The sequence below is a fragment of the Chaetodon auriga genome, chromosome 11 (assembly GCF_051107435.1).
Source record: "Chaetodon auriga isolate fChaAug3 chromosome 11, fChaAug3.hap1, whole genome shotgun sequence".
Taxonomy (NCBI): Eukaryota; Metazoa; Chordata; class Actinopteri; order Chaetodontiformes; family Chaetodontidae; genus Chaetodon; species Chaetodon auriga.
Window position 1 is genome coordinate 20,942,471 of NC_135084.1, and position 13,352 is coordinate 20,955,822.

At 42.7% G+C, this 13,352-nt stretch overlaps 1 protein-coding gene across 3 annotated transcripts in view; it reads right to left on the reverse strand.

The window, feature by feature from the left end:
• Positions 1 to 13,352, reverse strand: part of kcnh1a (potassium voltage-gated channel, subfamily H (eag-related), member 1a) — a 36,784-nt gene that overhangs the window by 626 nt on the left and 22,806 nt on the right. For 2 of the 3 annotated variants that reach the window (XM_076743463.1, XM_076743465.1), the window contains 4 exons: positions 10,648 to 10,847; positions 9,587 to 9,839; positions 5,762 to 5,958; positions 561 to 2,648 (listed from right to left, as the gene is read on the reverse strand). In XM_076743463.1, coding sequence (XP_076599578.1) covers positions 1,779 to 2,648; positions 5,762 to 5,958; positions 9,587 to 9,839; positions 10,648 to 10,847 — 1,520 coding nt within the window. In that variant the 3' untranslated portion in view covers positions 561 to 1,778. Of the gene's footprint in view, positions 1 to 560; positions 2,649 to 5,761; positions 5,959 to 9,586; positions 9,840 to 10,647; positions 10,848 to 13,352 lie in introns of those variants that run through there. The other variant, XM_076743464.1, reaches the window with a different exon arrangement.

Here is a 13,352-nt window from a genome sequence, read left to right on the forward strand (position 1 = left end):
TATATATCATGACTGTTTACAATGGATTTACTCTGGACCTCATTAGCAGCAATCAGGAAAAACTGTTTGATGTTCCAAAAGTGAGCCATATTTACTGAATGTTAGGCTTTTTCTTCCATTATTTATTGTTTTTAAGGAGCATCAACTGATGAATTCCACTGTAACAACTAAATATGCGTAACTTTTGCAGGATGCATCACAGCTCTGCTTTACTTGATGTCCGTTTTCTGTGGACTTATTAGAGTTCTGTAATGAAAATTCAGTTATTTCCTCCCTCTGTGATGGATGTCTATTCTCAGTTCAGAGATTTATTTTGCTTAATAATTTAGGAAGCAAACTGATGATGAATCTGTCCATCAGTCTAACAGTTCAGCCGCAGAGCAGGAAGGATTTCAGCAGAGCTACAACCCTGATTCCAAAAACTGTTTGGAGCGAGGTTCACCACTTAGTGAACACATGATTGGATAAAGGAGATCAATACACGGGCTCAGGAACGTTTTGTAGAACTGTTTATAGGAAACAAAGTTTGTTTGCAAATGACTGAATTGTGTTTTTTATTTCTGTCTTACACAGTGACCCAACTTTTCGGGAACTGAGGAAAGGTTTTTTTTTCTATCTTTACCTCTTTTTAATGGTCAGCTTATATCTCATGGGATGATGTTTTTTATTTATCGCTGATAAATTTGAAGACATACACATTAAAACATGCTAACTGGTGTAAGAAATGTAAAATGTTCCTCAGTGGTCCCTAAAACAGGTTCTAGTGACTATCTGGGTTTGTTTACATTTGAAGTTTTATGTTACATAAATACATTTTATTTTAGAAATATTAGGGCATTCCTTACTTGACGGTTTAAAATACGTAGGGGGCACAGCCGTTTTCACGTCCACCTGCATTGCTTCATTAAGCCAAAGCTAAAAATGCACAGCTCTCATACAATGTACACGTAACATGTTTTAATATATGAGAATAACAAATACTTCGTACCAGGAAAGATGGATAACTTGCTCACTGCTGCCACACCAGCGCTGCATTCGTCACGAGGCCCGTGGTTTATTGAAATTATAAACTCTGCTGAAAGACGTCTCTGAAAATCTGATTGCTTGGCCAGAGTTATCTGTTACGTAATTCATAATGATCCTGGCAGTTGATATAATAAAAGAGTTCATCAGCTGCTTGAGGAAATTACTCTGAGAGTGTTTCAACGACTGCAAAGACCATCCTTTCTCACTGTCATGGTGAAATAACGCAAATGAGTCGCTGTGTGGCCTCCATTAATCAAATATGCACCATCTGCAATTTGAGGCACGCATCTATTTTACGTGACATGCAAAGGAATCTCATACAGACGATTCAGTAAGAAACTAGGGGGTCATGCTGTTTCTGTTGGAGCGTTCCTGCAGAGATACGACCATCGTCTTCTGTCCAGACTCAAAATGTCAAGTGGTGAACAGACTCAGGACTAAAATCAAACCACTCGAGCTATTTTTCCATCAAAGTGGAAAAATAAGTCAAACGTATGTACAAACATAGAGCTGTCAGTTTTTATGAAACCCCCGAATGTTCAGGGTTTTGACACCAAAATCTGGGCTCGGACCTCGCCATCCCTTGTTAACCAACAGGTGCAGCCCTATGATGAAGGCCAGCGCGTCTTAAAGACCACGCTGTTGCCTACTCTAAATGGTGCCCAGTGCAGCCGCCGCCATCCAATAATCTGGATGTTAGTGGATTCCAGCTGAGTTCACAGCCGACCGTTGCCGGATGATTCTTCCATCCTTCAAGAGAAGATGTCCTCCTTGTCCAGTTCTGGTGAAGCAGGTCTGGAAATGTCAAAAAGAGGCTGCGGAGAGCCAGCGCTGGACTTCCTCGCTTTGAGGAGTTGAAGTGCTTCCGTGAGTTGCGCCTCCAGGCCGGACACCCGGACGTTCAGGTTCTTGAGGTCGTCCTTCAGCTCCAGCTTGAGCTCCTGCAGCGAGGCCTGAAGCGTTTGCTCTGGGATGGGGTAGAAGGCGTGCCTGGTCTCCGGAGGCTGGACGGGACTTCGGTCTTGGGGCGTCATGCGGAAGTCGCCCACTTTGTCCAGCCGCAGGTCACTTTTGGTGATACCGCTGTCACACGAGTCCGTCTTCTTCAGAGACAATTGTGACTCGTGCACCTTGGTCCGTTCAGGTAAAGTCTCCATGGATTCGGCTTTAGACACTTTGTTCCAGTTTTCAGCTTTGGCCATGGACTCCTTGAAGCGACCCCAGCCTTTGGCTTTGAGGGGTTCAGCAGACCGGCCTCCGACCAAAGAAATGGGCGATGGCACCTGCAGCTTCACCTTTTCTGATGGAGTGCAGTTGGGGGGTGTCGAAGATGAAGGCGATGAAGATGAGGGTGTTGCTGGGCTTTCTGTGACAGTGATGATGCTGGTAGTTGTGATTGCTGTATTAGCTATCGGGACCTCCACATACACGGGGCCCTTCTCAATGTCATGTTCATCGAGCTGCGGCTTGTCGGTCGTCAGGCGGGCTTCCTTCTGCTGTCGAAAGCGCTGGAAGAGTTTTCGGACCGGGTGATCAGGTGGCAGGTTCAGAGGGGCTTCGTTTTTACGCCTCTGTCGTTCCTCTTCCTCTCGCTTCACGTCGCTGATCTTTCGGAAGACGATCTACAAGAGAATTTAAAGTCCTTGTGACTACAACACCATCACTAGAGCCACCAGTTCATTTTGAAGGAGCTAAAATATCAGTGTTTGACTGCAAACAAGCAAATGATACTGTAACTTAATCTCTTGAATGCAACAAACAGTAGCATGAAACCAGATCCTCAGTTCAATGAACAGGTGTGTCTGTCTTATTGATTATGCAGTTTGTGTGAGGAGGATGTTTCAAAATGTGTGTGCTTAAATGTCACCTTAAAGAGGCTATTCCCACAACGCAGAGGGAAAGTTCATACCATGCCTCTGGCCTCAGCTGGTGAAGACACAGTGTTAGCTTACCACACAGATGCTAAGAACAATTCAAGCATTTGAATCACCAGGTTTAGCTTTGCAGTTTTCCCTCTCACATTTAAAAATAAGACTCATGATCTATGTTATAGTGTAGTTTTTGTATTATTTTGTTAGCTACACCTCCCTTTTTACAGCATCATACAGTCTTCAGAATGCTGTCTTGTGCTTGTAAACCAAACTGAGAAGTCCTAAAGGTTCTACTACAGCATCTCAACACATCTTTTTTCATGACAACTGAGCATTTGCTGCTTCGTGTTTCAGTCTGTGCTTAAACTTTGACTCTCAGTACAGTTTCTGATGCCCTTTTAAAGAAACAGTTTGACTTTTTGGGATATATGTTTTCTCACCTCCTTGCAAAGAGTTTGATGAGATGGCTGATTCCACTGTCATGTCTTTATAGCTGGTTAGCTTAGCTTAGCATAAAGACTGGAAGTAAGGGGAAACAGCTAGCCTGACTCTTTCTGAAAGTAATCAAACGCACCAACTGTACCGGCACTGCTAAAACTAATTGATATGTTACAGTCCGCCATGTTTATTTAATCAATACCAATATCAGAGAACCACAAACACAAACTGGCAGCCTCACAGTGTGCCAATACCAATATATCTGCAATTAACTAATATTGGCTGATGTTGATCTAGCGCTCTATTTTTCAGCAAATTCCCAGCAGCAAGGCGAATAATTGGAATTCCCAAAATGTCCCAATGTCCCAAATGGTCTTTAACTGAAATACTATGGACAGGAAAATTCTGTATTATGTTTCATTTTTGCCGAAAAGCCAATGAAAGAATCCTCTCTGAGTAAGTGCAGTGTCGGCTAAAGGAGCATTAGGAGAGTTTCGTCTGTGAACAATGAACTGATGTGGTGTTCACAACTTAGAAAGTGGAAGTGTTCGCTCCAAGTTGGAGCATTGCGTTCACTTTTCATTTTATGTCATCTGCTGTTTTCTCGTTCATGAGCACAGAATCATCCATCATTCCTGAAGAGGTAAGACAGCATCCATTTTTCTTCTCAGTCTCGTAGCCGCGCTGTTCTCACAACTTGAAACCACTCGAATGCCGAACAAATCGAGCGCTGGGTTTCCCAAGTCCACAGCACGACCTCACAGGCTCCATCTGAATGGCTCCTTGTTCGTCTCTGGATTTCCCTGCTGTATACGTTCAGAAAGTATGGGACCCTGGTGGATAGTGAGCTGAATGCAGCAGATGAGCTTGCCTCTTCATATGCAGGCAATTCAATCTCTCTTGCAGTCTCTTGGGCGGGCTAACCTTATTATGAATGAGGTAATGATTGGTAGCCACACTTGAGTTGTTGATCACAGCTGTTCGTTTTGAATGAAGTCGTGCTATCGGCTTTAATGTATGGAGGCTGCTCACTGTTGTTTAGCTGCGTAGCATGAGGAATAAATAATGAATAAATAGTAGATTCCTCTCCATTTGTGTTATTAAATGAAGGAACTGAAGGAGCTGTGTGTTTAATGTGTCCGGTAGCTGCCACGTTTTAGGAAATGCAGTTATTTGCTTCCTTGCCAAACGTTAGATGATCAATACTCCTCTCATATCTGCCTCTGACATGTGCCACTATGGCCAGGAGACCATCAGCTCACCTGTATGAGCTTTAGGATTGCTAGCTGGCTATGCCAGGCTAGCTGTTTCCCCTAGTTTTCAGTCTTTATGCCAAGCTAAGCTACCTGTCTCCTGGCTAAAGCTTCATATTTAACTGGCAGTTGTTATCAGCTTTCTCATGTGACTCTTGACAAGAAGGCAACTAAGCATATTCACCAACCACAGGACGAGTAACGAGTCAAAATTTCAAGTCAATTTAACTGTATTTTGAGAAGCAGACAAACGATGTGCAAAAGGAAAAGTTTAAAATCTTGTTTACATGTTGTATATTCTAAGAAATGGATTGTTTTTATGAAATCAAACAACTTTTAAAGGTCTGAGTTTTTCAGCAACTGCCATTCATTTATTTACGTTCAGTCGTTATCTGTCACTGCAGTAGTTTTCATTGTTAGCAGCAAAGTTCAAATTACCTTCACACGCACAAATGATTTACCAGAAGGGACGTAGGTAATGTAATCTGCATGTAATCCAGCCTCACTGTTTGCATTTTCTTATCTCTCTGGTTTCAGTTTCACTGTTGACTGTTCACTCTCCTCATGCTGGATTGTTCAGAGTGGTTTTTATTGTCAAGAAGCTGCAGGAAATGTAATGTATTTGTCATTGAGGTTAGCGCTGGCTGCAAACGTCCCTTAATAAAGTGTCAATCAAACAATAGTGCTGTCATTTTTGGTATCTTTGTATCAGCAGATTTGTCAGTTTTAAGTATCGCAGGGCGTAAGAGAACAAGAGGGAGCAGCGACAGTGAGCTGTTAGATGACAACACAGTCTCACAGAAGTTTGTGAAACACGAAATTTAGTAGAATTAATAGAATTTGTGTACATGGAAATAAATTTTCCATTGTCTGCTCAGACTTTCAAAATAAAGCTTCTGAGAAACATTTCAGCTTTTGGAAATGGAAAATATCTACTTAAAACAATCAATGTTAACTATTGGTTTCACACGGGAATCAAACCGCAGGGTCCCGTGGGAAAATCCTGTATTTGTTGATCACATTTCATGACTATTTCATGAACTACCCTGATACTGGTCTTGACTGTGTCCTGCTGCGGTGGGGAAAACTTCTCCAGCTGCATCTGCTGTTATTATCGACTGACTTCTTTATGAGAACTTGTTCTTCCTCGGTGCTATCTGAAGTGTAACTCACCCTCTTTCGCAGGTTGTAAGTGAGCAGCAGGTTTCTTGAGAAGTGGTTGGAAAACGCGGTGTAGAACTCCAGCACCTTCTGCAGGGCGTCCCGTTTGATGACGTGGAGGTCACAGTAGGTTAACGCTCGGACGTTGGCGCAGGCTTGAGCCAGAGTCACCTCTTTCCAGAAAACATCCCCGAATACATCCCCCTTCCCTGCAGAGAGAGGACAGAGTGTAAAGCAGGTAAAATCCAAAATGTTTGCTCTCCAAAAATTCAGTCCTACTTAAAGGACTTTAATAATAGTTCATAAATCATTTACTAAAGCTTTGTAGATGCCTCAAATCCAGTTAGAACCAGTTTCCAATGAGGATATCTCAAGAATCTGGGACAGCCCAAGGTCTTCTAATCTTTCCGTCTGTACCTTCTCTCATGTCAAAGGTTGTAACGCCCCATTTTCATCAATTTAGCAAATACATTTCAGTTATTTTTCACCACAATACTCCAACAGGTTCTGTCACTTTTTAATGAGGCATCATGTTTTAATGAGGTGCTAATAAATGGATTTTAGCCCAGATGGTCTGCAGTGTTTCCTAACAACAACTGATGAAACCAATCATTTCTTCATAAACTCACTACCCAAAAGTTGTCCTTATTAATTATAACTGATCAATAAATTATTCATCAGCCACTGATTACAGGCTGTAAACCTTATAGAAATGTTGCTTTATTAGAAGGTGATAATGAAACACTGCATTGTGGCCCACATACTGTCATGCTCTCCATGTTTGTCGTCTAGAACAGAAGTGCCTCCTGTAAACAATGATGCACTCTGAGGAGTCTTTTAAATAATAAATAACAAACTAAATGGAAGAAAAATGCATTTTCTCCTTGGAATCCTTTATTTTACACATCACCGCACCAATCAGAGTTCACTGATCACACAGCACAAGGCAAGCTTCAATACATGTTACACACTCATTCATAATGGAGGTTATTCTGTCGACGAGGGCAACGTTTGGGGTTTCATGGACACCTGCCAGCCAATCAGAAGTCCCCTTTGCTCAAGCAATAAAAAGTCAGCACTGCCTTCTAATAAATCACATTTTCTGAAAGGATTTATAAGCTGTAACTCTTGATTAGTGGTTAATGTATCTCTGAGTAAAGCTTCATGATCAGGTACAAGAAAGTAGCTGAGACCAACTTTCAGGGCTGCCAGGTCGCAGAAAATCCTGTACAATGGATTTAAAGCATAAATGAATTATGTATTGTAAAATATATTAATTAAATCTTATTAATTAGATAAAATGCCTATTAGATCATTTAAGAAACTGAAGTATTTAAAGTGCTGAACATGCTGCCATTTGTGCAGCAGGAGCTGATCAAAGCACAAACTCATGCACTACTTTAAGTGACCACATATGACTCATAACAATCAACATCTAAATCAACAGCGTCCCACACAGTTAATATGCATTCATTTGGATTTATGTGAGTGGAAACGTGTGATTACTCCTTTGAACCGCATGATGAAAAGCTGTTTACAATGCGGACTGTTAAAACATTCAAGTTGCAAAAGCAATAATCAAACTATCACTAATATGTAGAGCAGTCTGAGGGATGAGAGGCCAAACAGCTGCAGACTGAGGATTAAATGAGATGTTCAGTCTTGTTTGCAGGTGGACTTTACATGTTGTTTCTGCTCCACGGTGCCATTAGGCTAATGGGATTCATAGCGGTGACTTGTTTATCACTTCAGACTCCATTACAGTCTCCATCCAGGTCAATGGTATTAGCCCGACAGTAAATTGATTGTTGCACAAAGGAACCGATCGCAGGTTATTGATGAAAAACAGCCAAGATGGTGTCACGGGGCCTGCCAGAGCATGCCATCCATTATTCACTAAATCAATCATTAGGCAAATTTAAAGGAGGGCGTTTTAGAAAGAAAATACTCTGCTGGGATTTCTTGAGGTCAGCTTACACAAGGAAAAGATTATTTTCTCTCTATCTTGATAAACAAAAAAGCAGCTTCCTCCCTTAGATCACATCAAGGTGCGTTTCAGGAGGAGCGTGTGGAGGCAGTTAGCAAAGTGTCTGGTTCACGCCTTATCAATAAGCATGAGGCCGTTAGAGTACCTCATGGAGTCCAAATTATAAAGAGGACCGAGCTCAGAATCAGTTCACGTGGTAAATCATGAGTACTCTTTGTTTCACAGATGATAAACCTGCAATGATTTTCTTTTTGCAGCAGAAACAAGCTGAGAACAAAACATCGACGGTGGCGAGCTTGTTAGCAAACAGCTGCAGAGAAACCGGCTCGAATTATCCGCTGCTCTATTCCAGCTGGGTCTCTCTATATTAAAAAAACATGCTCGTCGGGTTTGGGTAGATTCTTCAGTTTCAGATCAGGTTCAACATTTTGGACCCCTGAAGACCTTCACTTCACAGGTTTCATCTAACCAGCAGCAAATCTGTGAAGCTTTTCCCAGAAAGAGATGAAAATGGATTAAGATCCAGCTGTGACGCACCCACAGCCGTATGTTTTACACACATCCCTCTCTCAGGCACGGGTATTGATCTGAACCCTTTGACAGCCATAATTGGAGGACTTAAAGATCAGAGCTGACTAACGAGCTACAGTTACTGTTCAAAGACGCCACGCAGGGCTCAGCCTGAAAGTTTTATACATTTTATAATAAATATATGAAAATGTTATTATATCAAAGTTTGTCTTTTATTATGTTTTGTGTGTATTTTCAATAAAATAGGTTTTGTGGTGTGTGGCAGTGGTCCATGCAGTCAACAGCACTAAAAACATTAAAATAAATAAATAGTAAATAAATCAGACATCTTTTTTTTGGTCTTACTTTCAAAACTGCACAAATCTGCATTAACATGTATAATGTAACAGGTTTCTTCTCCCTCCTGCATTTTCTCTCCTTCACATTATGATTATTTATGGGGGCTGGAGCTGCAGCGGCTGGTCGATTATTCAATTAGTCAACCTAAAGAAAATGAATCAACAGCTAATAACAATCAATGAATCGTTTGAGTCATTTGTTTGCTGGTTCCAGCTTCTCGCATGTGGGGATTTACTGCTCTCCGTCATTTACTGTATGAGAGCAAATGAAACGTCTTCGACAGAGACAATTATCAGCAGAACACCGAAGCCTTTGTGTAATGAAGGTGGTGTTCTCAGCACTGAAGACGGGGGTCTTAAAACACAGACCGCTGTTCAGAAGACACGAGTCCTTCTTCAAGGGAATTGTGGTTGAAAGTGAGATCAAGCTGAAAAAGGCAGACAGTCAAAATGCCACCGAGAGGATCGAGTATCTGTGACAAACAAATTCTTGTCCAAATCCCGAGTTGATGAGTCAGCAGACAACGATCCCCAAACGGCTGTTTTCACTGCAGTCAGACAGAGTTAGTGAAGAGCTGCCACACAGACAGAAACCAGGAGCATGTAAAGTGAGAAACATTTTGTTGTTATGAAGCAAAACCTTTTTGTTAGAGGAGCGCTGGAGGCCAGTTTGACTGAAGTGGGTTTCTATTGTCATCGCTGCCACTCTTTTTTGGGTTGATGTGTCTCTAACATAATAAACTCTGGTAGGAGCCAGACAGCAGAACATCTGCATCGGAGATATTTGGTCCTCCGTTGTTGAAGCTTCAGAAATGTGTGACTTTAAATTCTGAAAAACGTGAGCAGATCTGGGGCAGGTCCTTCGACAGTTGGGGGAACAGGAAGCGTTGAACGTTGTGAAAGCGAATTATTAATTATTAAAATGCTGAGTGCAATTTGGTGAAAAGACGTGAAAAAACAGCACAAAAGCCTTCGACTCACCTAAAATGGCCACCACCTCGTCGTCCTGAATGACCTCCAGAGATCCCGACACCACGAAACAGAGGCTGTCCACGCTCTCACCGGCGTGGTAGATCAGGTCTCCGGGGGCACAGTGGATGGTCTGAAACTCCATGGCCAGCGCTCGGAGACACCCGTCGCTGGCCAGCCGGAAAGCCGGGTGCTCTTTAAAAACCTTCCGGTTGAGATGAACGCAAATATCTGCTCTCATGTCCTTCGGGCAAATCTGCAACACCTGAACGGAAACGAGTGGAGAGACGAGATCAAAGGAAGGCTGATGATTTGTTTTCTGTCAGATAAGACTGAATCATTCTTCCGCTGGTCAGACGCCACCATGTTTTTGTCTTTTCAGATGTGATCATAGAGTCTGGATGTGACTTAACTTACAGCCTTTCACAGTTTTACATGCAGGTCACATGGAAGCTGGAGGCAGCTCAGAGTCCAGCCGCCCCTCTGCTGAGTGTCACTAAGTGGCAGCATGTTGTTCAAGTACACCTAATCAACAGGATATGAGGCCGGCGCAGGGCTCTGCCTTTAAAACAAATCTCTTTGAAGATGAATGTCAAGCAGAGAGGGATTATGTGCCATTTTTAGACCCTTTAGTGTGGCCTGAAGCCAGACAAATAAATAATACATAGATGCAGCACAAGCATAACATATACAGAGAACACAAGAAGTAGATAAGTACAGATTAACCATTAGGGCTCAAAAATTGCTCAGCTCACAAAATCCCCACAAAAAACCTGATGTTACACAAAACAAACCAGCAACGAAAAACGAGTTGTATATGTGGTGATGTGTAAAAACTGTGTGATGTCACAGTTGGGAGACAACCAAAAGCCAGTTAGCTTAGCTTAGCATGAAGGCGGGAAACGGGGATACAGCTGGGATGGCTCTGTCCAGACGTAATGGCACCACTGGCACCCTCCCTGATCAACACATTATTTCCTGCTTGTTTAATAATGTTTTTGTTTACGTTTCTTACAATCATAACGAGGAAACTGGCAGTAATCACACACCACAAGAGAGCCATGACGACGTACCTTTTCAGTGTCTATGCCCCGTGACATGGACCAGGTGGAGGCAATGTAGTCCATGACTCTTTCACTCAAGCCCTTGGGCACCTGATAGAGTTTGAGGAAGTCCCGGACGCTGTTCAGCATCTCGTGGTAACGATTTGTGTTGGCGTACATCTGCTGGAAGATCGTTGTCACATTACCAAAGATGGTGGCGTAAAGAAGCGCTGAGGAAATAAAGAGAAAAGTAAAAGGGAGAAGATGAATTTGGATAAAGTTCACAGAAAATGTGAAGCATCAGCAAAGATCGTGTGTTGGCTTTGAAGATAAAGACAGTTTGTGATGGAGGGAATTCTGCTGTTCGCTGTTGAAGCTGATATGACATATGATATACGTGTGTGTGTGATTCGGGATTCGGGTTTTGGCTCAACATTTAGTTTTTTAATGAAGGTGAAGGTCTTTTCATCCTGTGGGTTTTGGAAGATTTTTTAAGAGGTTTATAAAGCCAGGGACACATAATACTGCAGCAGATTTTAAGATTATTTAAGAAAACTATATTTACAAGCACAAAACATGTCCAAATCAGGCTTTATGAGGACATAAACATCCCCAAAACTTGGTTTACAAGGACATTAAAAATGACAAAACCTGGTTTATTACAGGAACATTAATATCATGAAGATACATGAAGATCTCCTGGACCGTCCATAGACGGTTCCTTTCTGTCAGCGGTGGCGTTTGTCTCATATCAAATGTGCCTGAAGTCTTGTGAGCACTTTAATCAAACACATGGGAAATAAACAATTACTGCTCATCATTTCCTCCACTTATAATCAATAACTCGCTCGCCAAAAGAGAAGAACCATAATTACAGCTTCATATTGAGTGTGTCCTACCAAATATGTTTTCTGTAGTTGTGCTGTGATAGAAGAATTAAAGAAAAGGAGGAGTGTAGCAGTGCATCTCTGAGGTGGCTGAACTGGTGCAACAGCTGGCGTGTGTGCGTGGATCAAAGCCATCAGATGTCTGCTCTGTGTGTGTGTACTGTTCTCTTGGCAATGGAGCCCTAATTAGCCCTGCTAGAAGGGACGGAGAGGAAACATGCCAGCCACACATTTCAATTATCCTCAGATGATGACAGTAACCTGTGCATGCGTCTGTGTGTGTTTGTTTATTTCGCAGCGCACAATCAAAGTGCTGAAAAACTGCACCGGGAATAATGCTCATTAAAAAGTGCTCAAAACTCCTCAAGGGCGAGGATAACCACAACTTTCATCCTTTCATCACCATTGCTCATTTGTACCGTGTTGTCAGGCGTTGTAGCGTGGTATGATACTCATCGCCTCGACACAAAGACAACGCTCCAACACGTCCTCAGCGCTGCACATCGACAGGCATCAAAATCAAGTCAACAGATCAACAAAGGTTTTTAAATGGTCTGAGCCTGTTAAATCTAACACCGTTTGACAAATGCCTCCTTTTCAAAGTTTTGGGATGTCTGCTACCTCCAGCTTCGGCACAGATGGCATCGCTCACTCCTCTGATAAGCAGAAAAAAGCTGTGACAAAAGAAACCCAATCGGTCCCCGTGGAACGACGCTTCAGCGAGTCCTCGGCGTCGCTCTTCACTTGCTGACGTGCACAACTTCGCCGCAGCGCTGCTCGGCATCCAACAGCTGGCTTGTTTGAAGGTAGTTAAAAGACAGTAGTCTGAAACTCAAGCCCCAGGCCAACAGTTGCTATAGAAACAGGACATATGTATAGTGCCCCCCCTTCCCCATGCCACCCCCCCGAATCCCTCGTCACACTGTGATCTTCTACTGCCAGCACCGATCCAGTGCTGGTGGTTAAAATAGAACAGTATCAGGGCATCCATATTTCATAGAGAACAGCCATGGACTACAGTAGATTGCATCTACAACAACCCTCCTGAGGCTGTCTGGTTTTTAGATATTTACGCTTTAAGATGATTTGTATCTCACAATGCAAAATTTAGACAAGTCTGCAGGTGAGTTTCGCGAGTTCCCCCGAGACTGTTTTCATAAAGCCGAGCAGCCAAAAAGGCTAAGAGAGGGGCTACAATCAACCTCTCGCCTCGGGGTCGAGGTTTGGGCTGAGAACAGTGCGACGGAGGTGAGGAGTGATTGCAGAGGGATCGGAGGGAGCGCTGCGCTGAACCGATCCGACGGTGTCAGTTATTGCTTCGAGGTGTTGCTCTCTGTGTGCAGTCACACATAATGGTACCGCGCTGTACACTGTATTATGAGCCACACAAGCAGGAGATAACGTATCAATGTTTCATACTGAGATGCTGAAAGGAGGGCGCGCTGCCTCTGTCTGCGCAGGCCGTTTTGTTAGTTGTGTTTCTTCACTAAATTATAATCCATTGTTATTCATGTCTGCAGCAGAAGCGAATTCTGCATGTAAACCACGATACACTGTTCACGCTCATCTTTTTCAGGATTTGTTTTGATATATGGCTCATTTGTTTCAGTGTACAAAACATGTACAGGCAAAAAAAAAAATAAAAAAAATGCCAGCAAGCCATAAAATTAGTGAAAAATGCTTCACTGAACTCCAGCCTCTGAGGAGCAGCCTCCTTATTCACTGTTGCAGCTGGGTTTTGTTTTTCTCAGGCATTTCAGAAAAACTGGAAACCTGTGCAAGTGATGCATCATGTTCCAGAAAACCTCAATAATTCAGCACAGTGTCACACAGCAGACTGAGGTAATG